Source organism: Ursus arctos, unplaced genomic scaffold, assembly GCF_023065955.2.
Source record: "Ursus arctos isolate Adak ecotype North America unplaced genomic scaffold, UrsArc2.0 scaffold_20, whole genome shotgun sequence".
Taxonomy (NCBI): domain Eukaryota; kingdom Metazoa; phylum Chordata; class Mammalia; order Carnivora; family Ursidae; genus Ursus; species Ursus arctos.
Window position 1 is genome coordinate 49,779,420 of NW_026622875.1, and position 26,534 is coordinate 49,805,953.

The 26,534-nt window shown below is 49.9% G+C and overlaps 3 protein-coding genes across 6 annotated transcripts in view; 1 reads left to right on the forward strand and 2 right to left on the reverse strand.

Annotated features, from left to right (window-relative positions):
• TTC21A (tetratricopeptide repeat domain 21A) overlaps positions 1–1,310 on the reverse strand; it is a 32,510-nt gene extending 31,200 nt beyond the window's left edge. Inside the window, exon 1 of the mRNA XM_026496751.4 lies at positions 1,036–1,310. Coding sequence (XP_026352536.1) covers positions 1,036–1,062 — 27 coding nt within the window. The 5' untranslated portion in view covers positions 1,063–1,310. The remainder of the gene's footprint in view (positions 1–1,035) is intronic.
• GORASP1 (golgi reassembly stacking protein 1) lies at positions 1,245–12,048 on the forward strand. Of its 3 annotated transcripts, XM_044383309.3 has the most exons (11): positions 1,357–1,422; positions 4,942–5,150; positions 5,241–5,321; positions 5,453–5,636; positions 5,874–6,077; positions 7,314–7,400; positions 7,541–7,671; positions 7,927–8,149; positions 8,875–9,025; positions 9,483–9,632; positions 9,880–12,048. In XM_044383309.3, exons 2-11 carry the CDS (start codon positions 5,089–5,091, stop codon positions 10,131–10,133), a joined length of 1,527 nt encoding a protein of 508 aa, XP_044239244.1. In that variant the 5' UTR covers positions 1,357–1,422; positions 4,942–5,088; the 3' UTR covers positions 10,134–12,048. The 3 variants fall into 3 exon arrangements, with proteins under 3 accessions (XP_026352539.1, XP_044239244.1, XP_057171782.1); XM_057315799.1 differs by lacking the exons at positions 1,357–1,422; positions 4,942–5,150 and adding an exon at positions 1,705–2,090 and having other exon boundaries at positions 9,880–11,989; XM_026496754.4 differs by lacking the exons at positions 4,942–5,150; positions 5,453–5,636 and having other exon boundaries at positions 1,245–1,422; positions 9,880–11,989.
• Positions 11,990–26,534, reverse strand: part of WDR48 (WD repeat domain 48) — a 44,742-nt gene continuing 30,197 nt past the window's right edge. For both annotated transcript variants that reach the window (XM_026496752.4, XM_026496753.4), the window contains 8 exons: positions 24,838–24,945; positions 24,411–24,507; positions 22,134–22,229; positions 19,837–19,942; positions 18,822–18,909; positions 16,415–16,491; positions 14,857–15,049; positions 11,990–13,982 (listed from right to left, as the gene is read on the reverse strand). In XM_026496752.4, coding sequence (XP_026352537.1) covers positions 13,887–13,982; positions 14,857–15,049; positions 16,415–16,491; positions 18,822–18,909; positions 19,837–19,942; positions 22,134–22,229; positions 24,411–24,507; positions 24,838–24,945 — 861 coding nt within the window. In that variant the 3' untranslated portion in view covers positions 11,990–13,886. The remainder of the gene's footprint in view (positions 13,983–14,856; positions 15,050–16,414; positions 16,492–18,821; positions 18,910–19,836; positions 19,943–22,133; positions 22,230–24,410; positions 24,508–24,837; positions 24,946–26,534) is intronic.

Below are 26,534 nucleotides of genomic sequence, written 5' to 3' on the forward strand. Positions count from 1 at the left end.
TCAACTTAGGCTTTGTTTTAGGAAGGGAATAAGGGGAAAGAGAGAGGACCAGTAGCAAGAATGGGGACACCACCAGTTAGAGTTGTAAGTTACTGGGGTTAAACACTTGTTGGGAACAGTATCAAGGGCTTTACACCCATTATCTTATGCATTATTGTCTCCATATGCTTCATAGTTGAAGAAGCTGAAGCCTATAAAGACCATGGCTTGACAAAGGTCATGCAGTAGTAGGGGCTGAGATTGCAAAGTGAAGTCTCACTTCCCCTAAGGTTTGTGGGTGCTGCGGCTGGGGAGGAGATGTGGTTGGGTTGTGAACAGTCTTGTGGGCCATATGAAAGAGCCCGGACAGCATCCTCAGGGTAATAGGAAGCAGTTGGAATGGTTTTAAGCAGGAGGAGGAATGTGTTCAGATATGTGTGTGTGAGTGGTGGTGGTGGTGGTGTGGGGACTGCTGGTGAAGAGAGACCTGAAGCAGAGAACTTTTTGGGGTGTGTGTGTGGGGGGGTACTGTTTCAGATGCCTGGAGAGAGATGGTGGGGATCCTGGGCTAGGAGATACAAAGCCGTGGGTTCTGTCAGAACACTTGTAGGAGCTGACATTTCCTGCTGATAGACAGGACCCGATGTGGGAATGGAGAAGAGTGAAGGCTGTAGGATCAAACAGTGGTGCCGTCTACTGAGGTAGGGGACGCAGAAGAGGCAGAGGCAGGAGAGGGGGAGATGATGGCAAGATGACAGAGAAGGGTTTTGGATACCTTGGTTGGGGGGAGCTCGAGGACAAGACTGGGTGGAGACGCTGATTTGGAGCTCAGGGTGCACAGAGAACACCAGCGGAGAAAGATGCGCTCGTAAAGAACAGTGAGGCCAGAGGGGGCCAGGCCCTTCATTAGCGGCCGGCCGGGGACAGCGAAAGGCGGATGAAGGGGACAGCAGGAGCGGTTGGAGAGGTGACAGGAGAGCAGCGGGGCGCGGGAGTCTCGGGGCCAGGGGCGGAGAGTCCCAGAGGGAGCGGCCTGGCCGCGCTCGGGCCACGCACCATAAGGGAGGAGTCATTGCCGCTCATCTCCGGGCGCCCGCGGCTCCGAGTCCGGGTCTGGTGCGGCCGCGCAGAGCTGGATTCCCGAGTAAGGGTCCTGGGCACTTCTCTCGCGGCCGGAAGTTGGAGGCGCGCGTCCTTGGAAACGGAGGTAAGGCCGGTTGCTAAGAGCGTCAGAGTCAGGGGTGGGAGAGGCAGGCACCCACGTGACAAGGCGCTGGCAATCGAGCGCCGAAAGGGCTAGTGCGCGCTGGTGGCGCGGGTTCGCCCTGCGGGCTTGGCATCGCGGTACCGGGACACGGGCGCCGGCGCCGGGCCGCAGCCATGGGCCTGGGCGCCAGCGCCGAGCAGCCCGCGGGCGGCGCCGAGGGTTTCCACCTGCACGGGGTGAGTCGCCCCCGCGGCGCCGGTGACCTTGGCGGGGCGCCCGCACGGACGCGAGGGGACGTCTGATCGCCGGCTCGAGGGAGGCAGGGGCGGGGTCCCGGCCCCCCGAGCGGCTGCCCTGGTGTGGGGGTGTGCTTCCTTCCCGGTGGGAGCAGCCTGCGGGAGGCGGCGCCGCGGCGCTCTGGCCCCCGGCCCGTCTGCGGCCGCGGTCGGCCCGGCGCCGGCCCCGAGTGCCAGCCATGCAGGAAGCGGGAGAGTTTCCTGGTCCGGTCGGGCCACCCGGAATGGCACTTCTCCCGGGTGAAGATTACACCACGTCCAGTCGGGACGCACTTGCGCACTTAGGTCATCACTTGTGATCGCCTCCTTACTGGGCCTGGGGACAGAGCCGGCAAGACCAGAACCTAGCTCCCCGTCCTTGGGTCCATAGATTCGGGGTGGCCAAGTGGATGTCAACTGCCAGGGAGCCTGCCGGCGCGCATCCCGCCGTCTTGGGGTCGGACAGGCCTCCGGTCCGGGGCTCGAGGAGCAGAAACAACTAGCCAGGGAGAGCCTGAGAATGCCTCAGAAGGCACGGGGGGAGCGTTGGCAGCAGGGGAGGGACCTGGAGGTCTGGACAAGCAGTTCTGAGCAAAGTGGAGACGGAGTGGGGTTCCTAGAGTCTGAAGGTGAGGAGAGGGCCTGCAGCCAGTTGGAGAGTTGGGGTGGCGATGTGTACTGTGGAGAAGGAGGTGTTGTAATGGAGGTGAGGGGGCACAGGGTCTCCGAACCCACAGTGTAGTTAGGGGAAGGACCTTGTGTTTTTCCATGGGCACCGTGGATGGATTGCAGAGCTGAGTGTAGGCCGGCAAGCTGGTCAGTTTGGTGCTTGGCTGCTGAGGGGTGTCTAAAGCTCTGTTATCAACTACAAGAGGGGAGGGCTAAAGAAGGGGGTTCCTAAAAGTCAGGTTGGCTTCAGGGCCCAGAGTTGACAGGACCCTGTTTGGTGATGGGCTTTCTCTGGTCGGCATCATGGTGAGGCACCTGACAGAAAAGGTGGACAGTGGAATGCATCCCATCAGGAGAATCTTCCAGCAGGCTGATGGAAAACATAGAAATTGAGGACTTGGCAAGTGGGAGAGGTGGGGTGGGGGGGGGAATGTGGGAGAGGGGCTGAGTGGAGAGGTCAAAGGATTGGAGGTCTTCCACTCACAAAAACAGGTATTTTTGAGCACATGCTGTGGCAGGCCGAGTTCTGGGTGCCAGAGGTAAAGCAGTGGAGAGAACAGATGTCATCCCTCTTCTCAGGGAGCTTACCTTTGGTTGCTGGCACGGAGAGGAGGGTGAGAGATGAAATAGAAATCTATGGTACGCGCTGATCAGTACTGGGGAGGAGAGAGTAGAGTAAGTGCATACAGAGGATAGCCGGTTCTGTTTTGGATAGAGGGGTCAGAAAAGGCCTCACATCAAGACACCTGGGAAGGAAGGAGTGGACAGTACAGAGACTTAGGGGAAGAGCGTTCTAGGCTGAGGGAGGGCCTGAGGCGGGTTGTGTCGGTTGGGTTGAGGAAGAGCAGGAGATAAGGCTGGCATACATAGGTGGGGTGGCCTGTGTGAGAGGTAAAGGGTGAGGCCAGATTATGCGGGGCCCGTTGTGTCCCAAAGATCTGGGATTTTGTTCTGCCACGTGGAGCCATCGGGACGTTTTCCGTGGAAGCGTGACATTACCTGCTTACATTTCCTGAAAACTGTGTGTGCTGCCTTCTATAAACACTGACATTCTCACTGTGCACCCGGCCTGTTGGAAAAGTCCCTGCCCTCAGGGAGATTAGAGGCGTGGAGGGTTCCCCAGGAAATGGTTGTGACAGGGCAGTGGAACAGAGCAGGTTCTGGGTTGGACTTCCTGGGGTCAGATTTCTGAATAATGGAGTACTTTTCCTCCTGCATAAGTCGGTGCTGGTAAAAAGGTTAGGTGCAAGGTAGGGCAGGTGGCGCAGTCCCCTGGCACCGAGCCAATCCTCAGCAAGTGTCAGCTGCTGTCCCTTTAATTACATTAGATGCGCTGATGCGGAACACAGTGGAAAGTGTTGTGAAAGCAGCAGGCATCGTGGGGCTGTGGGGTGAGGGTGATGAGAGCCCCCACAGGAGAGCGGGACAGAGGGCAGTGATTGTGGTGGGCGCGGTGGCAGCTACGTAGATTATTTCTGCACTAGAGCCTTTGTGGGTGATGGCAAGGCCCGGGGCAAGGGCAGTGGAGTACAGCCAGGGGACAAGGTCATGGGGGAGGTTGGGGAGAGGTATTGGGGGTGTCTGGGAGAGGGCCGGGGGATTGGAGGCCTGAGCCTCTGGACCTCAGTAATGATGGAGGGCGGCTGACAGGGAATAACTGAGGAGGGGAGTGGGCCGGCAGCTGGGTGGCACTGGCCTCAGGAGCAGGGACCTTCCCAGAGGTAGGCGGAGTGGCACAGAAAGTGGTCCTGAGCAGGGAGGAGTACTTCTGCACAAGCTGTCTCTGAGTAACTGTCCAATGGCTTTCCAAAGACACCTTGTCCCCGCTTTCCCATGAAGGGAGAGGGGCAGGGCTCAGAGCTCCCCTGTCGCAGGCCAACTGGGACTGGAGTCGGTTTCTGGGCTCACTGTCATTGGAAGCCATGGCAGTTTCTGGGGGTGGCAAGCAGGGGCTCAGTGGGTGGTGACCTAACTAGAAGGGCGTCCTAATTCCAGGGGCGAATTCCCCTGGATCCCAGGGCTCAGGGTGAGCTCTCCTTCAGCTTGGGGAATCCAAGACTATAGGGGCTAGTGGGTGTCGGAAGCCACAGGGCCTTCCCGTGGTGGAGGCATCCAGAACCTGAGCCCTGTGTCCTCTGGGCTGATGCCTGACCAGCAGGACATCAAGTGCTCACAGCCAAAGGCCTGAGGGTGTGGGGCCCACCGCAGGGTCTGGCCCTGGGGATAAAGGCTGCATTGTTTGAGCAAGGCTCTGTAAATGGGGCCTTTGAGATGGATTTCTACTCCAGCTGGGAGGCTTGGTTGCTGTGTTTTTGGAGACAGCAGTGAGTTCCGGAATACAGGGCTGGAGGCCCCCTTGGGCTAGGAGTGGCTCCCGGAGGAGCCGAGAGGAGCCGAGAGGAGCCGAGAGGAGCCGAGAGGAGCCGAGAGGAGCGGAGCCGAGCCGAGCCGAGCCGAGCCGAGCCGAGCCGAGCCGAGGCTGTGAGGCGGGGATTTGGCCTGCTCATGGGACTTCCTCTCATAGGGCTCCCAGCTCAGGCTCATCCCTGTGCCTTGGGTCTGCTTCCCTCGGCCACACTCCTCAGCAGCTCCCACGCCCGCCCAGCTGAGCTTGGATCTGTCACCACAGGGTCTGGGCCCTCTGGGATCTGGCCACTGGCTGCCTACCCTGTCTGTCTTTCTGAGCACATCCCTGGTTTCATCTATCCTGGGGCCCTCCCTTCCTAAACCTTTCTGGTAAACCTGCTGGCTTCACAGTGGCCCAAGCTTCCCCACAGGCCTGTGCCACCTTGTGTCTGTGTGGCCTCCTAGAAGCCCCCCCGGGCTGCCTGGGCTCTCCTGTGAGGCATCTCTGGAAGCATGATGTGTGGATTGTGATCAGACAAGAGCCATTTCCTGAGGAGGACAGTCTTGCCCAGGAAGGTAGCAGGAGATGACGGCGTTACTTTGACAGTGCACATGTGTGGCCTGCCTGGAACAGTTCGTGCAGTGCCCGGGTCCTTGTTGGACCACCTGAAGTGGTGATGGACAGTCTCTGACATTTGGGGGCAGGGGGTTTCTCGGAGAGTCATGAGGCTTGTGCCGTGACTGTGGCCTCTGCTGTGGGACAGGTGCAGGAGAACTCCCCAGCCCAGCAGGCGGGCCTGGAACCCTACTTTGACTTCATCATCACCATCGGGCACTCGAGGCTGGTGAGGCTTCCCCCATGCTACGGCTGCCTTGTGTGTGTGTGTGTGTGTGTCCTGTCCCACAGCAGGCCCCACCCTGCTCCTGCCTCCCTTTCCTTCCGGAGGGAGGCCCAGCCCATCTCTCCTTCTTCTAGGCTTGTACTCCGCTTGACTGGGGCCCTGCTCATTGCCCAGCTCCTGAGCTTTCTGAGGTGGATGGGCGGTGAGGGGGCTCTTGGAGCCACAAGGTCTAAAGGGCCTGCCTCTTGGAGCATGAGAGGTGTCAAAGTGGCCCAGAGGCCCGTCAGAGAGGGGCAGCCCTGCGGTGCTCTGGACCAAGTAGGCCCTTTGTTCACTTTGTTGTATTTCCGGCAGGGGGGGTGGCTGAGGGAGGCAGGTTTCATGGTGCTTAGGGCTGGTGGGGTTTGCAGTGGTCGCAGGTCCTGACCCACGCCCACACCAGACCCTGCTGGGGCAGCTGGCCACCGGGGCCCTTCCTCCTGTCAGACCCAGACTTGTCTGAGGGGCCCCAACCCAGGGTGGGGGCCCTTGGCGTCAGCCCCGCTGCCCCCGCAGAACAAGGAGAATGACACGCTGAAGGCCCTGCTGAAGGCCAACGTGGAGAAGCCTGTGAAGCTAGAGGTGTTCAACATGAAGACCATGAAGGTGCGCGAGGTGGAGGTGGTGCCCAGCAACATGTGGGGCGGCCAGGGCCTGCTGGGCGCCAGCGTGCGCTTCTGCAGCTTCCGCAGGGCCAGCGAGCACGTGTGGCACGTGCTGGTGAGTGGGCGCGGGGGGTGGTGTGGGGCTGGCAGGCGGCTAGGGTAGGGGTGAGGTGTGGGGCAGCTGGGCCAGGCCAACAACCAGTGCTTCTGCGAGAGGGGTCCCTGAGGGCCACTCATCATCACCTGACCTGTGCAGCCCGCCTGTTAGCCAGGCGGCTTTGGGCACCTTCTCACCCTCTAACCCTTGGTTTCTTATTTTGAGAGGTGGGATACCATCTGCTGGAGGGGTGCTCGTACTGCCAGAAGGCTGCTGCTGCCAGCCTTTATAGATCGTGTCTCTTCTGGTAGACTCTATGGTATACCAGGACCGAGGCTTTTCTGGCAGGTCTCCTCAGAGCCTCTTTGGGCCTTGGGCAGTGCCTGGGGGCTGGGTCTTCCTGAGTCTCAGTGACTGAGTTGTTGCAGACGTTGCTGTTAGTGTCTGTTCTCTCTCTCTCTCTCACACACACACTCACACACACACGCGTGATCTGTACGTTCATCGGTGGTGCCCACAATCTTGATGCTTGGTCCCAAGGAGGGTGCCCCGACCGGAAATGGACTGATTTGATTTCTACCCTCCTGTATTGCTGACTTCTCATGGGTGATTTCTCAACCTTTCCGCCCTCCTTAGTTTGTCCATGAGTGCAGTGGAGGTGATGAGGCCAATCCCTTTGCATTGCTCGGGGAGACTGGGAGATTGGGAGTGGTAGAGTTTCCCAGGGAGGAAATGATCCTTCTACCCAGTTCTGCTCACTGCCCCGCCTCCAGCCCCTACACAGGGGTCTCCAGCGATATGCCTGCACCAGTAACAGCACGGCAGTTGGGCACTTACTGTGGGCCAACGTGTGGTTTTCATTCTTTGCCTATATTCTATTTTTAATTTTTTCAGCAATCCTATGAGGAAGTACTGCATATCCTACTTTTAATTGTGGGGAAACTGACGCTAGGGGGGGTTAAGTATCTGTCCATAGTTACAGGCTAGAGGTTGGTGGAGTCAGGATTTAAACGAGGTCACGTTCTAGAGCTCAGGGCTGTGAGCGGTGCCCTCATGCTGCCCTCTGCTGGGCAGTCTGTGCACCTGGGGGCGGTCGGGAAAAGAAGTGGAGTAAGCAAGTCTGGGCCTGATGTCCTGGCCCAGAGCCCAAGGACAAGTGTCCTGCTCAGTACCTGGAGATGCGGCCCCCTCCATCCTCACCACCCCATCCCCAACTTGAGGAGCAAGACGGGTCGTTGGTGATTCTTTCTCCAGGACGTGGAACCCTCTTCACCTGCCTCCCTTGCTGGCCTGCGCCCCTACACAGACTATGTGGTTGGCTCAGACCAGATCCTCCAGGAGGTGAGTGACCTTTGGTTTGCCCTCCCCAGGCCCCCTGGATACGGTGTGGAGGTGGGTGCTGTCCATGAGGAGGGCCTCGTTTTGTCGAGGCCTCCAATTCCAGTGCTGGGAGTGGGGCTCAGGCGCTGGCTTTGTCGTAGTCCGAGGACTTCTTTACACTCATCGAGTCCCACGAGGGGAAGCCCTTGAAGCTGATGGTTTACAACTCCGAGTCCGACTCCTGCCGGGAGGTGACTGTAACTCCCAACGCAGCCTGGGGTGGAGAGGGCAGGTACTTCCTCAGTTGGAGGGTGGCAGGGCAGGGGCCCAGTAGAGCCCTGGCTGGACCTGGCCACTGGACATGGACGCCCAGAATCCCATGGTGGGGGGTGGAGGCTGGGCTCTGGGTCTAGGGATCCTGAGGATGACCACTGGTCCAGGAGGCACCCTTTGCCCCTCATGGCCAGGAGCGGGGGTGGGGGGGTTGGCAGACCTAGGAAGGGCTGTAGGACAACCCCCTGGATCGAATGTTTCTGGACTTTGGCAGTCTGGGCTGTGGTATTGGCTACGGGTATCTACACCGGATCCCAACCCAGCCCCCCAGCCACCACAAGAAGCCACCTGGTACCTTGCCTCCCGGTACCCTGCCTCCTGATGCCCTGCCTCCTGATGTCCTGCCTCCTGGTGCTCCGCCACCTGGACCCATCCCCCAGGACTCTCCTGCCCCTCCTGGCCCAGAGATGGGCTCCAGGCAGGATGACTACATGGAGGTACGTTGGGAGCACCTGCCAGTGAGGGGACGTGGGGAGCTTCCTATGGGCAAAGGGGCCTGCTACCTGGGAAAAGAGGACTCAAGTCTGCTGTCGCCATGGGTGCCAAGGGCCCATTTGTGGAGCCCGCCTGCCACTTGGGTCTGGAGGTGAGGGTAATGGCAAGGCACTAGTTGTCATTTTCATTTCACGAGTGGGAAACGGAGGCTCAGGTGTGTGGAGCTTGTACTGTGCCTGAGTCTGGTAATGTTGGGCCGGAGGCTGGGCACCCAGGGCCCCAGTTGGGCTGGTTGTCTGGCCAGCTCTGTAGGGGAAGGCCAGACCTGCCTTCATGCCTGTTGAAAAGTCACCAAGTGCCTTTGGGCACTGGGCTGGTGCCTGGGGTCTGTACCGGGGGCATGCGAGGACTGCTCCCTAGGCACGCTGGAATTCACGGAAGGCCTTCTCTTCTTGTGGGTCACTAGAGGGGCCCAGCCAGGTGGGCACCTGGGGCTCTTCGGCAGAGTGGGAAGGGTGTTCCCTCCTAGTCAGCACTGCCGGAGAGGCCAGTGAGGCCCCTTGTGCCTGACTTTAGATCCCCTGTCGGGGAAGGGCAGGTCACCATGGCCGTTTGCTCCGTCAGGCAGAGTGGTGCTTCCGTGGCCAGGGTGGGCTAGGGGTTAGGTTGGACTACTCTGTCCCAACGGCCCCTGCCCTGTTCCCGCCTCCTTCCCTGGCCCATGTAGGCCCTGCTGCAGGCACCTGGCTCCTCTGTGGAGGGACAGCTTTCTGAGCCTGGGAGTCCCAGCCGTGGCGCTCCAGACCTTGGGGGATTTCCACGTGCCATGGAGATTCCTCTTCAGCCTCCACCTCCAGTGCAGCGCGTCATGGACCCAGGTAGCGAGCGGGCTCTGGCGAGGAGGCTAAGGAGCCTGCAACCCCTGGTGCTGAGGTGGGCCCCAGGTTTACAGCGAGGCTCCCGTGGCAGTGCCAAACCTTCCTCAGACCTGCTGAGGCCTCCTAGCTCATACATGCCAAGTTGGTCGCAGATGAGCCAGTCCAGTGGGCAGATGGGGGGGGGGGGGACTGCCGTCCACTGAAGGGAAGCGGCCTGCTCAAGATCACACGGCACAGCGGGGACAGAGCAGGGTCCGGGCCTCTGTCACTGTGCTGTTCCCTTTCTTTCCTCAGCAACAGGCAGTGGGGATCACTTTGGGGTTGGGTGGGGGTACCCCCCCTGGGTTGAGATTACAGTTTTAGGCCAGGTGCCCCAGGAACGGGGCTGAGTGAGCCAGGGTACGGGCCTTCCAGTAGTCTGGGTTTTATGCTAGTGAAGACTTGCACCCTTCCCTAGGCTTCCTGGACGTGTCGGGTATCTCCCTCTTGGACAGCAGCAATGCCAGTGTCTGGCCCAGCCTGCCCTCTGCCACAGAGGTGACCTCCACAGCTCTCTCAGCCTCCGGGCCCGAGGACGTCTCCAGCAGTGGTTCTCATGAGCGTGGTGGTGAGTGGCCCACAGCTGCGGAAGCTTTCCGGGAAGGACCCTGGTTGTTGGCAAGGCTGCCCCGAGTTTCTCAGCAGGGTGGGAGGCTGGGAGGCTGGCTTTTGGGTGAAACGCAACCACATCAAAGCATCCGGCCACTAGATCTCCCATTCCCCATCAATGCCTGGGGTGGGAGTGGGGTGGCTGTCCCAGGCCACATGGGCCCAGGGTTCTGTAGGCCTCCTCAGCCCCTCCCTGTATGTTTCAGGTGAGGCCACATGGTCCGGATCAGAGTTTGAGGTCTCCTTCCCGGACAGCCCAGGCACGCAGGCCCAGCCAGACCACCTGCCTCAGCTAACCCTTCCCGACAGCCTCACCTCTGCAGCCTCACCAGAAGACGGGCTGTCTGCTGAGCTGCTTGAAGCGCAGGCTGAGGAGGAGCTGGCAAGCACAGAGAGCCCAGATTTCGGGGCAGAGGCTGAGGAGGCAGCCAGCCAGGCCCAGCTATCCACCCCCGAATAACGCCCTAGGCTGTGTCGAGGCCCCTGATGGCATTTCGTGAGGCCTAGATGTGGGGAAGCAGCTTAGGCCACACTACACGCAGCCTAGCCCCTTGCCTGATCCCGGCCGTGTGTGCAGCTTTCTAGGCGGTGGCTCCCAGGATGTGCAGGGACTGCTGTGGGGCGGGGCTTGTGTGTCCACACAGACCCTACTGGTGTCCAAGAGATAACCTCCCAGCATTAATTCTGCCTGATGGTCCTGGCTTTGGGGAATCGGGCACTTGTTTGAGTCTCAGACAAGTCCTTCTGGGGTGGTGGAGGGCTGGGAGCAGTACCCAGATCAAGTTTTGCAGGAGCTTGCGTGGGGCAGAGAGCCTCAGTGGGTAGGAAGAGGAGGCCATGGGCCTTGGGGAAGGGCATCTTTCGGCCATGTACCCTTAAGTCCAGTGCTTGCTCCTGCTCTGGACACTATGGCTGCCCAGGAGGCAGCAGGGTCCACACAGAGTCGGGTGTGCAGATGGAGTGCGGGAGGAAGGGATAGGTCTGGAGAGTTTGCCTAACTCTTGGTAGGGCTTGCCTTGATTCTTCTTGCGCAGCTCAGCTAGCCTCGTGTGCACTAGAAGGCAGTCCCACGCCTTGGGGATCCCTGAAGCCCCAATTACCGTCTCTTCTGTCATGTGCCCTCATCTCTATACTACACTGCACAGTCACTCGGCTGACTGACATCTGCCAGTTACAGCTGGAGGAGAGAAGCAGTGACCTTGTCCCCCTCTCCTGGAAGAGGAGGACTGGAAATTCTAGGCCCTTCAGCAGAGGCTCACTTGTTCTTGGACCACGATGTTTCTTCTTCCCAGGGCCTACACCCCACAGACCCGGTATCTCTAGTGGTGACTCCTGTCAGCTCCCAAACTTCTACAGCCATCTCTTGTAAATATACAAGGCATCCAGTCAGCCCCAGCGGTGAATAAAAATTGCAAATCTAAGTTCACCATCCTAAGCAGACTCTCAAAGCCAATCCTGACTGGATCTCTTTACACACAGCTCTCACCCTATGGGGGAACAAGGGGCCTGGACGAGAGTGGGTCCATTTTGCTCTTTTCCATAGAATGGGAGGAGGCTGTTCCCTTCACCCCAGGTGCCCCAAGAGGCTAAGACTAGGCCAGGTCTTCTGCTCTACCTGGTTCCTGTAGGAAAAGGAGGGCTCCACGCAGGAACGGCCTCTCATCCCCTGAAGTCCCTCACCTTCCCACTTCTTGCTAATTGCCACAAAAGCTGCCTCTGGCCTGGTCTTCTAGCTGCTACCCAGTTTAACGTCCCACCTTTGCCGCTTGATCTGTAATATGTGCACTTAACAGAGCATTCAGAGTTCTGTTAGGCCCACAGGACAAGGACTGTCTGCTCTGGAGGGCACAGACCAAGTATATGCAGGGAGGGCCCCAATTAGCAAACACTTCAAATTTCTACCACTGTGACTGCATTTGAAGCAAGCCCTTGTCAAGCCTACCAGAGCAGCTGATAAGCCTGCTGAACAGGGAGGCATTGTGTCCGAAGCCAGGGCTGCAGCTGGGTTCTTGGACTGTCTGGGAGCCCAGCGTCTGCCTGTAGGAGGAATCCAGGAGGTAGAAGAGAATCACCACAGGACTGTTCTGAGGCCTGCTTCCCTGAACTGCTGCCTGGCAGTCTGGTCCAAAATCACCCTCACCCTAGGATTCTGGCTCTTTCCTCCCTCACTTTTGCACACTCCCCGCCCTAAATAGGGGGATAAAATGGTACTGATGCTAACGATGCCAGGGTAAACACGGAACCAGAACTTTCTCTGTAATCTGCTATGAAGGAAAACGACAAGTGAAAGAAATAAAGGTGTACTACACTTTGAAATATTGTAACTAAAGCCTTTATTCTATACAACTGTGAAATACAGATTTTTACCCTTTTGGCATTGCAGACTGTCAGATTTTCTGGAAACTGTTACTGGTTTGACTGGAAGGAAAAAAAGTAGAAGCATGCTGAGGGTCAGATCTATGACAGGAAGGGAACGCAGCCGCCCCTCAAGGCTGGGCACATGGGGAAAAATGGCCCAGCAAGACCATTCCTTTAGCCCAAGGGCCCAGGACTCCTGCAAACACAGTGGAGGGCTGATAAGTGAGTTGTGGGGTTTGTTTTTGCCATTAATTCACAACTATTGCTAAAAAATGTGCACCAAAAGCGCACTGTTGTATCCAACAGATAGAAAGGATTTTTAAAAAAGGAAGCCGGTTGCTCTCTGTGTAATGGAGAAAGACTCACTGGAAATGCGGCGTGTCTTTGCTCACTTCCTCAAAGTGCTGGAGGCAGTGACCTGTCCACTTTCCAAAGGAGGCTGACCAGCAGTGAGGGAACCCTGTCTCTACAGTTGTGCAGGTAAGAATATCTCAAATAGAAAGGTCTGGAACCAGGCCCATCAGCTGCCTCCAGCTGAACCTGTGAAGATGTAGAAAAGAAAAAACCTTCCCTGCCCCTCCCCAGTCCCTGCGGTTGTGGGGACAGACCGCACACGAGCTGGGGAGGCAACTGGACTGGAATAAACTGCCCTCTGAAGGCACTTGTGCTTCTGGCTTCATACAGGAGGCTTGTCTCATATAGTTTTACAGGGGTGGACCACTGTTCTGTTCTGAATACAAATGACCTTGGGGAGAATCCAAAGTTTTTTTTTCTGCCAAAAGTTAAGTGTTTATCCCCAATAAGTTATATTCTGTACAAGACTCAAATGATTCTATGAAAGCTTCAGGTTGTAAGAACAAAAAGAACTCTGGATACAGGTAACACAACAAAAACCTGCATATAAAACTCTGGAGAAAACAAGTACATATACTTCCAGGATATGAATACCAAATAAACTCACTAGGATAGCCTTTTTACTCTGACACCATACATTTTAGGTAGCATTTAAATGAAGCGAGTATTTCCTCATGGTCTTAAGTTTTGATGGTGTCACACTGCTCACCCAGAGCACGAACCTGTGGTGTCACTTGGCCTGGCGCCTCAACAAAGCTGGACCTGCCTGTGGCTGCCGCACAGCTGGGGGCACTGTGGGGGTGCGGCAGCCCTGGGCACTGCAGGGCACACTCCAGTCTGGCGGTCCAAGTGCTACTGTCCAGCACCCAGAATTTCTATAGGTCTTCCTAAAAGAACGCATCTGAGATGCAATATTAAAACAAGCCCAACAAGGATAATTTATTATGAAATGGGCTGGCTCTGGAATTGTACAACAGCAAATTCCTATTAAAAATAACTGTCTTAAATGTGAGAACAACTCGTTTGTTTTTAATGACCGACTTGGAAAAAGCCTTCATAGGTGCTGCATGAATGGAATGTACTCGGTCAGAAAAGCTACAGAGCGTGTGGGTTTGAAGTTGAAACACAGTGACAGATGTGGCTCTACCTATGTGTCTCTAACAAGTGCTTACAGACAAAGATAAGGTCCTTTGAAACGAAAGGAGGAAGCCAAGTCTGTGCTGGCCTGTCATCCGTTCTCTGTCCATCTCACAAGACACAGTGTGCTTGCGGGGTCTTCTGCTCGTGCTCTCTGCTTCCCTGGGGACAGCTTAATCTACACATGGAGACTGGTTTCTATTTTACATCGCATTAGTCACTTCAACTGAAAGAGAATCTCGGTCCATACCAAATCGGCCGTTAGAAGTCTTGCTCCCGCTGGGGCTCGGTGGGCTTCCTAGGACTACTCTCGGGGCCATAGAGGAAGGTCAGTAAATGAATACCCAGGAGCACGCGCCCCCCCTCACGTGGACTTCTGACGGTAATGGAGGGTGAGGTCGCCACCACTCTTCCATATGAAGTGCTTCACTGTTCGGAGGTCCATGTTTGGATCTAAAACCTGAACAGCAAAAAATACATAATAAAAAATGTCAAAGCCTCTACTTTGTAATACCCCAGACCTTCACTGTGAACTCAGGGACTCTCATCAGGTGATCCAGCTTGTTCTCCCCTCACCTGCACCTGGTGGCCTGCTCTTGCTGACAGCGCTCCCACGCACGCAGACACGAACCCGGGCCCTGAGAGACGGGTGGCTTGTGTGACTAGGCCAGAGATCCCAACTTCAGCCATTCCCCTTAGGAAATGCCTTGAGTGCACCTTTATTTAAAAGTCTCCCCAATGCTCTACCCACCTCCGCTTCAAATCTTAAACCAACTCGGCAGATACTGCTCTGCCAATCAAGGCAGTCATGTGTCTTTTGCTTGTCAGGTAAAAAAACAAAAGCCGGGGCGCCTGGGTGGCACAGCGGTTAAGCGTCTGCCTTCGGCTCAGGGCGTGATCCTGGCGTTCTGGGATCGAGCCCCACATCAGGCTCCTCGCTATGAGCCTGCTTCTTCCTCTCCCACTCCCCCTGCTTGTGTTCCCTCTCTCGCTGGCTGTCTCTATCTCTGTCGAATAAATAAATAAAGTCTTTAAAAAAAAAAAAAAAAAAAAAAAGCCGTCAGCACATTCACCATTTGTGTGTGCATTTCAATCTCCGTGTCCTTTTCCTGAGAATCTCCCTGGGGTAAATAGATTTTTTGGGGGTGGGCTGCAGGGCCCCTCTAGAAAGAGCCTCACCAATAGGTGGGAGAGACGCAGCACTCCTTAAAGCCTCCGTAAAAGCAGAAGCACCCCCAAAGGTAACAGACATGGGAACCATAATCACACCATATTTAACTTTCTGAGCATCGGCGCTGGAAAAAAATGGGGCTGTGGTCCTCAAGTGCACTTACCTGGTCCTGGCACAAAAGTTCAATTTTCTCCTCTGCCAACACAGCAATATCCTCTTCTTTTTCCTGTTCTCCTGGTTTTTCATTATTAGAAGAGCTAGTGGTTTGCGACTCATTGTCCAAATTGATGATTTTCTCATAAACATGTTCCATTACCTTTCGGACTTGGAGCATGTCACTAGCAGAGAGTCTATCTCTGTAAAAAGCAAGGGCAGACTGTGCCATCAGGAAATCACTAGATACTGTCTCTTACATAGTCTTTGGTGTTCACATTGGATAAAGATAAAACATAGCACTGAAACGTAAACCAAGAAGTGTTTTTAGTCATTGCCTTAATCTAGTTTTAGAATTGCCAACGTTTCCATCATGTCCCAAGACACAGATTACATGTAAGTGAGATTAAATACATGTTCTTAAAACTTACCTATACATCAAGAACAGCCTTCTGGGTTTTTTTCTCTTAAAGATGATCCTAGAGCGTGGGCAAACTAAATGCTCCCGGGAGGGAAGGCAGCCCCCAGTGTTTACCAGGCTTCAAATCCCCTAGTGCTTTCTCCTGCGGCTCTCGGCCCTCCAGCCAAGACCTCCTGCCTGAACTTTAGGCCACAAGCCCAACAGCTGGCTGGGTATCTACAGATGGACATCCCACAGGTACCTCAAACTCTGTGTCCCAAACCAGATTCATCAGTTTCCTCACCCCCAAACCTACTTCTCTTGTATCACTGACGTCAGTTAAAAATGGCCAACCCAAGCAGCTCAGGCTCAAACTCTGAAAGCCATCTTGAACTTCAGTCATTAAGTCTAGCTGAAGTGCTATCTAGGACTTGCTTTAAAATAATCCGGGGTGTATGTGTATGTGTGTGTGTAGGTAGGTGGCAGGGAGGCGAGGCAGAGGTAGAGAGGAAGCACAATGGTTAGCCATGTGTCATTTGTTTCATAGGATAATGGGGGTTCATGCTCCTGATCTCTTTTTTGTGTATGTTTGGAAATTTCCCGAACAAAAAGTTTTCAAGTCTTGTTGATTTTACTTGCTTGGATATACATCCATGAGACCTCCGATTTCCCTTTCCACTTCCGGCCACCCCTACATCCTCTGCGGCAGCTGCACCGGTCCTTGCTCATTTTTAGGATCTTGTGCATGCTCCCACTTCCACATCCTCAATCAAACCATTTCCTGGACCACGAATACCTCTCTTTTGAAATTCTATCCATTCCTTATATATCTAGCTCAAATTCTGTCTTTCAAGAAGCCTTCTGGACATCTCCAGTCCACAATTCATTTCTTTCCCCCACTCTCATCATTCCCTAAGTATCCATAAAAGCAGTTTTTATACACAGATTGTGTCCTAAACTATGCTATGGCAAGAGACAAAAACCAAATCTTACTTTTTTGAACATTTGTGGCCTACCACAGGAGGTACTTGGTATGATAAATTATGTAAGTTTTCAGTATTATAAAAACTAGCTTTAGATCTCTTTTACTGTAAAAGCAATCATAAAGAAGAAGAAAGCTCTGCCAATTAATTAGATCAAGGCATCATGTGACACTACATTTACTTACTTTTTTAAAGTTTTTGCTCCCGAAGATGCATGAGGTTGGAGGTAGAAAGGAATTTTGTTGAATTTGGGCATGTTTTTCTGGAATATTAAAAGTAAAAAGAAAGGTATGATCAATTGATTAGCCAATGAATGAAAATGATGTCAACAGAAAAACATGATTTGCAAGTTATTTTATAATTAAAACGGACTTTCTATGAAATGTATAGTAAGCTATCAAATTATCCAAGTCAGCCTTAGAGAAAATATATCAGGAAAGTATCATGTTTAGTTTTGTAATAAAAGATATGTGAGAAAAATGATATGTCGGTGGCAATATGAAGCTGCAGGATGGCTCTTCTCAAGTAGTAATTCAAGGTATTAAAGGGAAACAAATTTTATTTTCACTCTCAAAGCCCTAGAAATAAAAATCTCAATTCTACATTAAAACATTGGGGCTGATACCGAAGGGCCCAAACAAAAAGTTTGGTGTCTTGAGAGAAGCCCACAACATTCACCTTTTAGCAAAACTGTACACTCTAGGCTGGCGAGGCCCATCATCCGACTGAAAAGACCACTCAGGTCCTCCCACTTTCTTTCCCTCTGACCTCAGGTCTGAGGTTTTAAGCAAGAGTGGAAACTTCGGCCAACCACCAAGATGTCTACCATGAAGTAAACCACATACTTAGATGAAGGATAAAATTAACTGGTCATCTTTTCTCTGGGTATTAATCCCCTCCGAGCCTTCATGTCTTATCCTGTCTGGATGTCTCCTCTCAGGAATAAGCCACAGGCCTAAAGTCAGCAATGCATCCCAGGTGACTTTCACACTCAAAGGAAGTAGTGGTTTATGGGGAGCTCGGACTTAGAGAAGAGCACAGAATATCCATCAGGTGTCACACTGGCTTTAAGTTCTTGGAGGTATATCTGGGACAGAAAACACATTTTCTGAAAGTTCTAGAGATTAAATCTCTTTTCATACGGCTTTAGGAATATATAAAACAGGTCAACAGCACATTAGAGAGTCTAGAAATAGACCCATGTGTATACAGAAATTTAGTATATGATAAAGATAGAATTTCAAATTAGTAGGAAAAGGACAGATTCCAAAAAATTGTTTTGGCACACTGGCTAACCATCTGGAGAAAGTTAGCATCCTACTTCACACCAAACAAAGTAAGTTCTAATAGATTACAGATCTAGACATACACAATGATCACAGACATACTAGACAAGAACACATTTTTGCTACTTTGGAGCAGGAAATACCGAAGCAAGACATGAAACTCAGAGCCATAAAAGATCAATCTAGTTACATAAAAAGTCAAACTTTTTGCTTGGTAAAAGACACCACCCATGAACAAAGTAAAACTTCAATTAAGAGACACAGATAATAGTTGAAGGGTTAATATGCAATATGACGAAATCCTACAAATCAGTAAGAAATACAAATTACCCAAAAGATGAGCAAAGAATACAAAAAGGAAACTCACAGAAGAAATACAAATGGCCAATATGAAAAGATGCTTAACCTCACTACACATGGAAAACAAAAGCCCACATCAAAACAAGATATCTGCCATCTTTTAGCAAAGACAGAAAGCACCCAGTGTCGGTGCGTGTGGAAAAATGGGCATTCATACAATGCTGGTGAGAGCGTACACTGCTACAGCTTTTGTGGGGGGCAATTTGGCAGTATCTATCAAAATTGAAAACACGCATACCCTTTGATCCAGCAATTCCACTTCTAGGAATTTATCCTAAAAAGTACACAAAGATACATGTACAAGGGTGTTCACCGAAGCATTGCTTGTAGTAGAACACACTGAAAACAACCTTAATGTCCGTCAGTAGGGGACCAGTTAAATAAATGATGGCACATTTATACAAAGACATACTATGTAGTCATTAAAGAGGAATGACCCATATGTACAGACATGAAAAGATGTCCAAGATGTATTTTTAAGTGAAAAACCAAACCAAGTTGCAGACCACTATGTATAACAGATCTGGTCCAAAATAATGAACTTGTGTGTGTGTACACACATAGGTGCACACACACACACCTCAGTAAAATCTGCTTGTGTATGCACAGAAAGAAGTCCTGAAGGTCATGGCCTGAACATGGACTAGTTATCTCCTCTAAGGAGGACAGGAGGGAGTGGAAGAGAGGAATGACTGGGAAAGAGATGGGAGTTTCACTTGATTCATTTATTATTTTCTCTAATAAGCACACATTACGTTTATAACTAAATCCAACAAAGATATAAACAGATACATAACTAATGACCAGTACTTCTTCCGCAACCTTGGGCCTGCAGGGGAGCAGCCTGGTTTTTACTCATGTAAGACAGTACAGCCTAAAGCTGCTCTTAATTTCCTTCGTGATTTGGACAGAACAAAAGGGCAAAGCAGGAGTGCAGGACACTTACATCCACAGTGATGTCAATTACCCATTGTGGCACTGTTTCATTAAGAAGCATCGACTCAGTCTCACCCCCGGAGTCTCGGCAGAGCAGCCTAAACATAACCCAGAAGGTAGTCAGTGACACAAGTAGCACAAAGGACAAACCACTGTCAACAAACATTAGAGGGAGGGACCCTGAAGTTATGCGGGATGACCCCCACTTGACGGCTGAGGAACTAAAGTGCAGCCAGGCAGAATGGCTCTCTCAGCTAACGGGGGCAGCAGGAGCTAACACTCAGGCCCCAGCATCCTGAGGCCACACATATGCTACAGCTGCTTCTCTGAGTCCCTGCGTGATGACAGGAACACTGGGTGGAGGCAAAGCACTAAAGAAACGTCCCCTGCCAGGGCTGCAGTGCAGGGCACAGGCCTCCACACGTCATGGGGGTCAGGAGAGTTTTGGTCATCACATTCTCAGGAAACCACCGTAAAGGAAGAGAATTCCGAGCTTAAGGGCAAGACAAGCATTTTTCTTACGTATGGCCCCACAGAAGACTCCACTGAGCTCTCCCCTGTGATTCCGCCAGCGCCTGGCTGGAACGTGAGGTGAAGCCAGTCCAGCGTCCCGGGAGGGCCTCATGAAGGACTGCCTTGCACCTCCAGTCGGGCACCGCTGAGCACAACGGTTCTCAGGAGCAGCCCAGCCCATCTTGTAAGGCCCGGCCTGAGGGAAGTTACCTACTCTGATGCTGTTCTATGAGCAGGGACTTCTGGTGATTCCCTGACCCTAGCAGTCAAGTCAACTAAGTGAGAGAAAGTGACAGCTTCCTGTAGAAGCCACCAGAGAATCTGCCTTAACACGAGAGGCTCAGCTCTCATTAGAATGTGGTCTAATGGCATCAGACACTTAACTATCTCATGGAGATGGAAAAGCTTCCAAATCCCTCACACCCCTAGAACAAGTTACCACGTTTGACTCAGTACTTCTTAGCAAATGGGATGATTTCTTAGGCAGGGTCTCCAGCCCTCCACTCCTATACCTGAACAGCGTGCGTCCTCCAGCTTCACCGAAAATCACAGGGGTGTGGGGGGGCACTTGAAAATATCCATTTCCCTTCTGCACTCGGTTCTCCTGCTCCCCATTTACTAGGGAAAGATGCAGATGGTGTCAGTATCCAGAACTAGTGCTAAAAACACAGAGTCTAAACATTCTGTTTCTACAGGCTTCAAACACCGCGAAGTTTTTAAAGCTAAAAGTCTGATGAGTCAGCCGGTCAGAAAAAGGTAAAAAACAAATCAAAGTTAAATTTCTACAAAGAATAAGAAGTAAAGCAACTTATGATGTACCTTATGGGAAATGACTGTATAATTTTAGGAATTTTTAATAGGAGAGATTAACATATGAGATTTGAAACAAAAAGACAACTCTACTTCAGCCACAGGAAAGTCTAGGACGGCCTGCTAATAAATGGCAATATGCACGTGCGTGTGTGTGTGTAGACCACCAAGCTCAGAAAAATTTCTTGAGCCAGAAAAAAAATTTATGCTTAATGGCAGCCATAACTAATGTCAGAGGTATTGTTGAAAAATAAAATCCTCAATGAAGTCAAGATGTCTTTTTTATTATTCTCTGTAGATTTCCTTTCACTCTGCTTTCTCTGTCATCTTTTGACCAAGTATGGGTGAGCCCCACTCTGATGCCACCTTGCTCATAAAGCATCCCTAGTGAATCTAGAAGCAACCTCACCCTCTGACCTACAGCACTTTCAGATCCTCCCTTGCAGCAACAACCAACGCTTCCCTCTGACCTCATCGTGTTCCGTCTGCTCTGAGGAGCTCTCTGCCCTACCAGAATGTCAGTCCCTAAAGGATGTAGTCCCGCCCATTTATGTCTATCGACCCCACCTGCAACTCACTACAGGCCTCCGAACGCCTGCGCTGCTCACTGAGTAGAACGTACACGACTCAGAAAGAGTCTACTGGTCATGGCGCTGGTACAGCAGGTGACCACAGAGGCGGAACGAGCAGCCGTCTGACTGGGAGGTGCGTGGATCCTGCTCTGCCTCTACTATGGCAGTTTGATTTTCCCACAACAAAGCCTGGATGCCAGGGGTGCTGACTGTACTACTGGTTTTTGACCTTTATTGTCCACTTGGGCCTCTAAAGGCAACCTGTCTAACTGTCACATTGCAGATGGAGAGGGATGAGCCAAGAACTGAAAATAATATGCCCATGGTGACACAGCTGATAAACGGCAGAGCCCACACTAAAACTTAGCTATTTCAAGCCTCTGTGGAAAGACATTTCCATTGAGTTTCTCTGGCTCAGAGCCCACTATACAATTCTGACGAAGAGGGGAGTGGGCCAGGTGACACAGAAGAAAAGCCATCATGGGTGGGGTCAGTGCCCTCTCTGACAGGGACATCAGAAGAATGGCTTGCAGAGAAGCATGCCATCCTTGCACAAGAGATTTAAACTCCAAAAATCACTTCAGATGAGTCATTCAGCCAGAACGAAGTCTCCGGCAGGAGGTCCTCATCATTGCTGACCACCAGAAGGGGGCCATCTTCAGCAGAATCTTCAGAGAATTCAGAGAACATTCAGCAGAGTAAGCTTGGTAGGTGGGACTAAAGGACTCTTCAACCCGCTGTAGGTAACACATGAGCTGTGAAATTTTAAGTTCTTTTTTTTCCCCTTTCTTCAATCAAACTGAACCAAGCTTATAAATTCAAAACATGTTCTCTGCTGCCCAGGGAAAGTTACCGCCACTGCCTGTGGCACACACAGCTTTACAATATCCTCAGTGCCACTAATTCTTACACATACTTATTCACTTATCCTGACACTTCTGAGTTGGAATTTGATTTTCTGAAATGTTTAGAGCCAATATCAGGTAGATCATCAGATTTGGTAATGTCTGTGTTTCAGGCCGACATGAAATATGATGAGGTAAGGACAGAAATGGCTTTCGATGCAGCTCATTAGCTAGCTCTGGAGGTGAGTCCAGCAGGGCCACAGCTACTCTGAGAAATATCTTTGGAAGAAGGCTGCTAAGCTGCTTGCTTTTAAGGGCAAAGGCCATTTGAATATGTAGGGTTTTTTTAATACCTTTTGAGCTGCTTCACTGATTCAAAGTGCTCTTGGAACCTCAGTTAAGACTGGATGTTCTCTGATATGTGGAAGACAGGGTGATAAACTGGGCACATCACAAGTTATTTATTATGCCGACTTAGCAAATGCTTCAATGTTTCTTAAACATTCCTGGATAACAAACACTCCAAGTATCTTAAACTTCTGAGTAATTTCAAATCATTTATCCTGATATAAAAACACGAACCATGGTTTACTTCATTTTCTTCTTCATCCATTGGATTCACATGTGTTCTAGGCCAATATTCTAGGAGTGCCTGCAGTAAAAGTCCTCCTAAGTTCACTGCAAAAGAGTGAATTAAAATGAAAAGAAATGGAAAAGAGTTATTAGTTTTAGCCTAAAAACAGACGGAAAGGAATAAAAATCATGTTTCCACATATTCTGATATTAAATTCTTAACCCAATGCCAATGATGTTCAAAAGCAAGACTTGAAAGATTTTGCCATGTCTATTAAAATTTATCTTAGAATGTTTAAAGAAGTAATAATAATATTCTATCTGGTTGTTCAGATATAGCCATTCTTTAAAAATGAACAAACCAAAAGAGGAATTACATTTTTTAAGGAATTATTTCCATATAGAGCCACTAAAACTATATTTATATATATATCATGTATGCCTACATGCTACATTCTTAGGAGAAAACCAACCAAAGATATAATCAACAAAATATAATAGACTTTCACAAGTCTTTTCTCGTAACACACAAAAATTAACTCAAAATACATTAAAGACTTGGATGTCAGACCTGAAACCATAAAACTCCTAGAAGAAAACATAGGCAGCAAGCTCCTTGAGCTTGGTGATGATTGTTTGGATCTGACACCAAAAGCAAAAACAACAAAAGCAAAAGTCAGTTAGTAGGACTACATCAAACTAAAAAGCTCCTGCACAGCAAAGGAAACATCAACAAAATGAAAAGGCAACTATGGAATGGGAGAAAATATTTGCAAATCACATACAAGGACTTCATACAACTCAGCAGCAAAAAAACAAGCAATCTAATTAAAAAATGGCAGAAAGGGGCACTTGGCTGGCTCAGTCAGTGGAGACTGTGACTCTTGATTTCGGAATTATGAGTTCGAGCCCCACGTTGACTGTAGACATTATTTAAAAATAAAATCTTCAAAAAAAAATCGGTAGAAGACCTGATTAGACATTTTTCCACAAATGACATACAGATGGCCAAAAAGTACATGAAAAAATGCTCACTGTCACTAATTATCAGGGAAATGCAAATCAAAACCACAAGCTATCACCTCACACATGTTAGAATGGCTATTATCAAAAAGACAAAAAACAACAAGTGTTCATGAAAATGTGGAGAAAAGGGAACCCTGTGCACTACTGGTGGGAACATAAATTGGTATAGCCACTGTGGAAAACAGTATGGAGGTTCCTCAAAAAATTAAAAATAGAACTGCCATATTATCTAGCAATTCCACTTCTGGGTATTTATCCAAAGAAAATGAAAACACTACCTTGAAAAGATATATGGACCCCCATGTTCACTGCAGCCATATTTACAACAGCCAAGATATGGAAACAACCAATGTTCATCAATGGATGAACAGGTAAAGAAAAAATGTGGTATGTATGTACAATGGAATGCTATTCACCCACAAGAAAGAACAAAATTGTGCCATTTGCAATAACTTAGGTGGACCTTGAAGGCTAGGTGGAATAAGTTAGACAGAGGAAGACAAACACCATATGGTCTCACTTATACGTAGAATCTTAAAAAACTAAAACCAAAAACCAAAACTCACAGATATATAGAATAGATTGGTGGTTGCCAGAGGCAAGGGGTAGGGAAGTGAAGGGATTTTTAAAAGGCACAAACTTCCAGTTATAAATAAGTCAGGGGATGTAACGTACAGCCTGGTGACTACAGTTAATAATACTGTACTGCATATTTGAAAATTGCTAAGAAAGTAGATCTTAAAAATTCTCATCACAAGGGGAAAAATGTGTAATTATGTACTATGATGATGAGTATTAACTGGACTTGTGATCATTTTGCAGTATATACAAATATTGAATCATGTTGTACATGTGCAACTAAAACTAATATAATGTTATGTCAGTTACATCTCAACAACAAAAAAAAAGGAAAACAACAGAACTGTTTCCCAGCTTCACTTTTCCTACCCTATCAGATTTCCAGAAAAGTTTAAGGGTAGAGAGTGTAGTGAGTGTTTAAGTGTTAAAGCTAAACCACATATTGTGAGAAAAATCAAGATTCCCAAAACATTTAAAACGAAATAGTATTTTCCATTTCCATGAGAGAATATATGGATTTCTTGAGAAATGATTTAAAAAACCTCAAATATTTAAAAAAAAATAAAAGAGCAGATAGCAAAAAACAAAACAAATCAAAACAAACAAAAAAAACCCCAACCCAGCACAGATCCACCTTCTCTTTTGAAAGGAGGAAAGGAAGGAAGGACACTTAAAACTCACGTTTTGGATCTGACCCATCAGGGCTGCTGAAGCCAGCATCTTTTGCAGAAACCCAAGCAGCAAAACAATCACTCTCATCCAAAGTAATAGTCAACATCTGTCAAAAGAAAAAACTGTTACTGGCATTCCATTTCAATAAGTTCTCCAAATAAGTCTCTAAGGCCCTATTCATCTGTACTATTTGACTAAAGAGCTAAGCCACAGATTCAGAATCAAAATGTGTTTCACATGATTCACTGCAACTACAATTTAATTTACTGGGATACCAAGAGGCATTTTTAAACTGCATTTTGCAAGTAATAACATGAAAAATGTACTGCCTTCACACTTAGACACACAGGACTCTGTAACTAATAATACTTAATTTTGAGCTATATCAGAAACTTTCCATTATCTCAAATTGTACAAATATCAGCTGCTAACTTACCCCAGTTTTTAAGTCTACTGAGAACCAATTTGGCACATATACCATCTTAAATCTTTTCTTAATTTCATCTTCAAAATCCACTTTGCCCAGGTCTTCAACTTTACATGCCTATACAGCAAAAAAGAAAGTATGGTAATTATCAATATTACGTAGTGGATGAATTCTGACCTAGGTGTTCAAAATTTTACACATTTTCACATCTGTCTAAATACAATGGAGTCTAAAAGCATGCTGGACGACATAGACATCCACATGGATAACACACATGGCACGCCCGCCTCTCAAATCCTTGCCAATATTCCTGCCACAGATGTACGGTCTCCAACCTCAATACTGCTGCTACCTGGGGTTTCTTCTGTTTCCAAAGTCAGTTCTTCACAGCACCATGGTCAAATCTTTACTCACGTCATGTTTGGCCTTGCCACCTCCTTCACTGACCCCCACACTTCAAAACTAGAGAAGCCTTGACAAAAATCCCCTTAACTATGTGCTACCGTTTTTCCCTGTGCGAGGAAAAAAGTGCCCCTTGTTGCTGTGCTCTGGACCCCCTCACTTCTTGGGGACCTGGTACTGCCATCTACCCTCTCATGTCTCTCCTGACATCTCCCCATGAGCAGTGAACACACTCCAATTACTCCCATCCCAAAAATACCCGAACACCAAAACAAAACCTTTGCTTGACCCTCCCATCCCTATATCCTCTCTCGCTACTGCCTGTTCCTGCCCACCTCCCCAAAGTCAAATTTCATTAGACTGCTCCACTACCTCCCAATCACTACTCAACCCACTCTATCTGGCTTTTGCTTTTAGGACTCCCTCAAGACTATTCCCCCCCCAACACCATCCTCCCTACTGGTTAAATTCCAGGCACGTTACATTCCAAATCAGACGCGAACTCTCCGTAGGCCAGTGCTGCTAACCACAAGCCCTTTTGGGAAATGCTTGCTTAGTTCTTGAGCCGCCATTGGCTCTTGGTTTTCCGACCCCTTTTTATTTTACCTGTGGTTTCCTCTTTTCTAACAGTTCCCAAAAGGGTGATGGCTGGTTTCTTCTCTGTTCAGTACAGATGTAACCCTTGGAAACTCTGATGTCCCCATTGCTTCACTTATAATCCACCAGCCGCTGACTGCTGAGCCTGTCTCTCCAGCCCAGCTCATTTACTGGTGTGTGAGTTCCTATCTACCCAGACATTCACATAAACTCAAATTCATTGTCTTGCTCAGCATGGCCCCCGTTTCCCCCCAACAACCCATTTTCCCTCTTACATCACCCTCCCATCACTTCCACTTACCAAACTATCTGACCTAGGAACCTGGGACTCACTCTGCTACTTTATTTTGTTTATACTCCCTTTTATTCAAGCTCCCTCTTATCCATAGGCCTCAATACTCTTCCTCATCATTTTGGTTTTTTTCCATCATAGTCCAGATATCTCATCTCTCACCTGCATTAGTGTAACAGCCTCTTAACTATTATGTACCAGCCACTATGATAAATACTTCTCAAACATCTCCTTAACCTCACCAAGAAATAGGTGTCACACACATTTTAGGAATAAAGACAGAGGTAAGAGAGGTTCAGCATATTCCAGAGATCACTTGGCTAGTAGCTAGCAGAACCAAGATTAGAATGCAACTCTATTTCACTCTGAGCCTATGTTCCTAAATACTCCTGACTCCCTACTTCTGTTTAATGTC

Excerpts from the sequence above, each read along its gene's own strand:
- GORASP1 (XM_044383309.3), top strand. The coding sequence starts at position 5,089 with ATGTGTGGCCTGCCTGGAACAGTTCGTGCAGTGCCCGGGTCCTTGTTG. Across the intron at positions 9,026-9,482 it reads GCAGCGCGTCATGGACCCAG|GCTTCCTGGACGTGTCGGGT; the intron begins GTAGCGAGCGGG and ends ACCCTTCCCTAG. Across the intron at positions 9,633-9,879 it reads TGGTTCTCATGAGCGTGGTG|GTGAGGCCACATGGTCCGGA; the intron begins GTGAGTGGCCCA and ends TGTATGTTTCAG.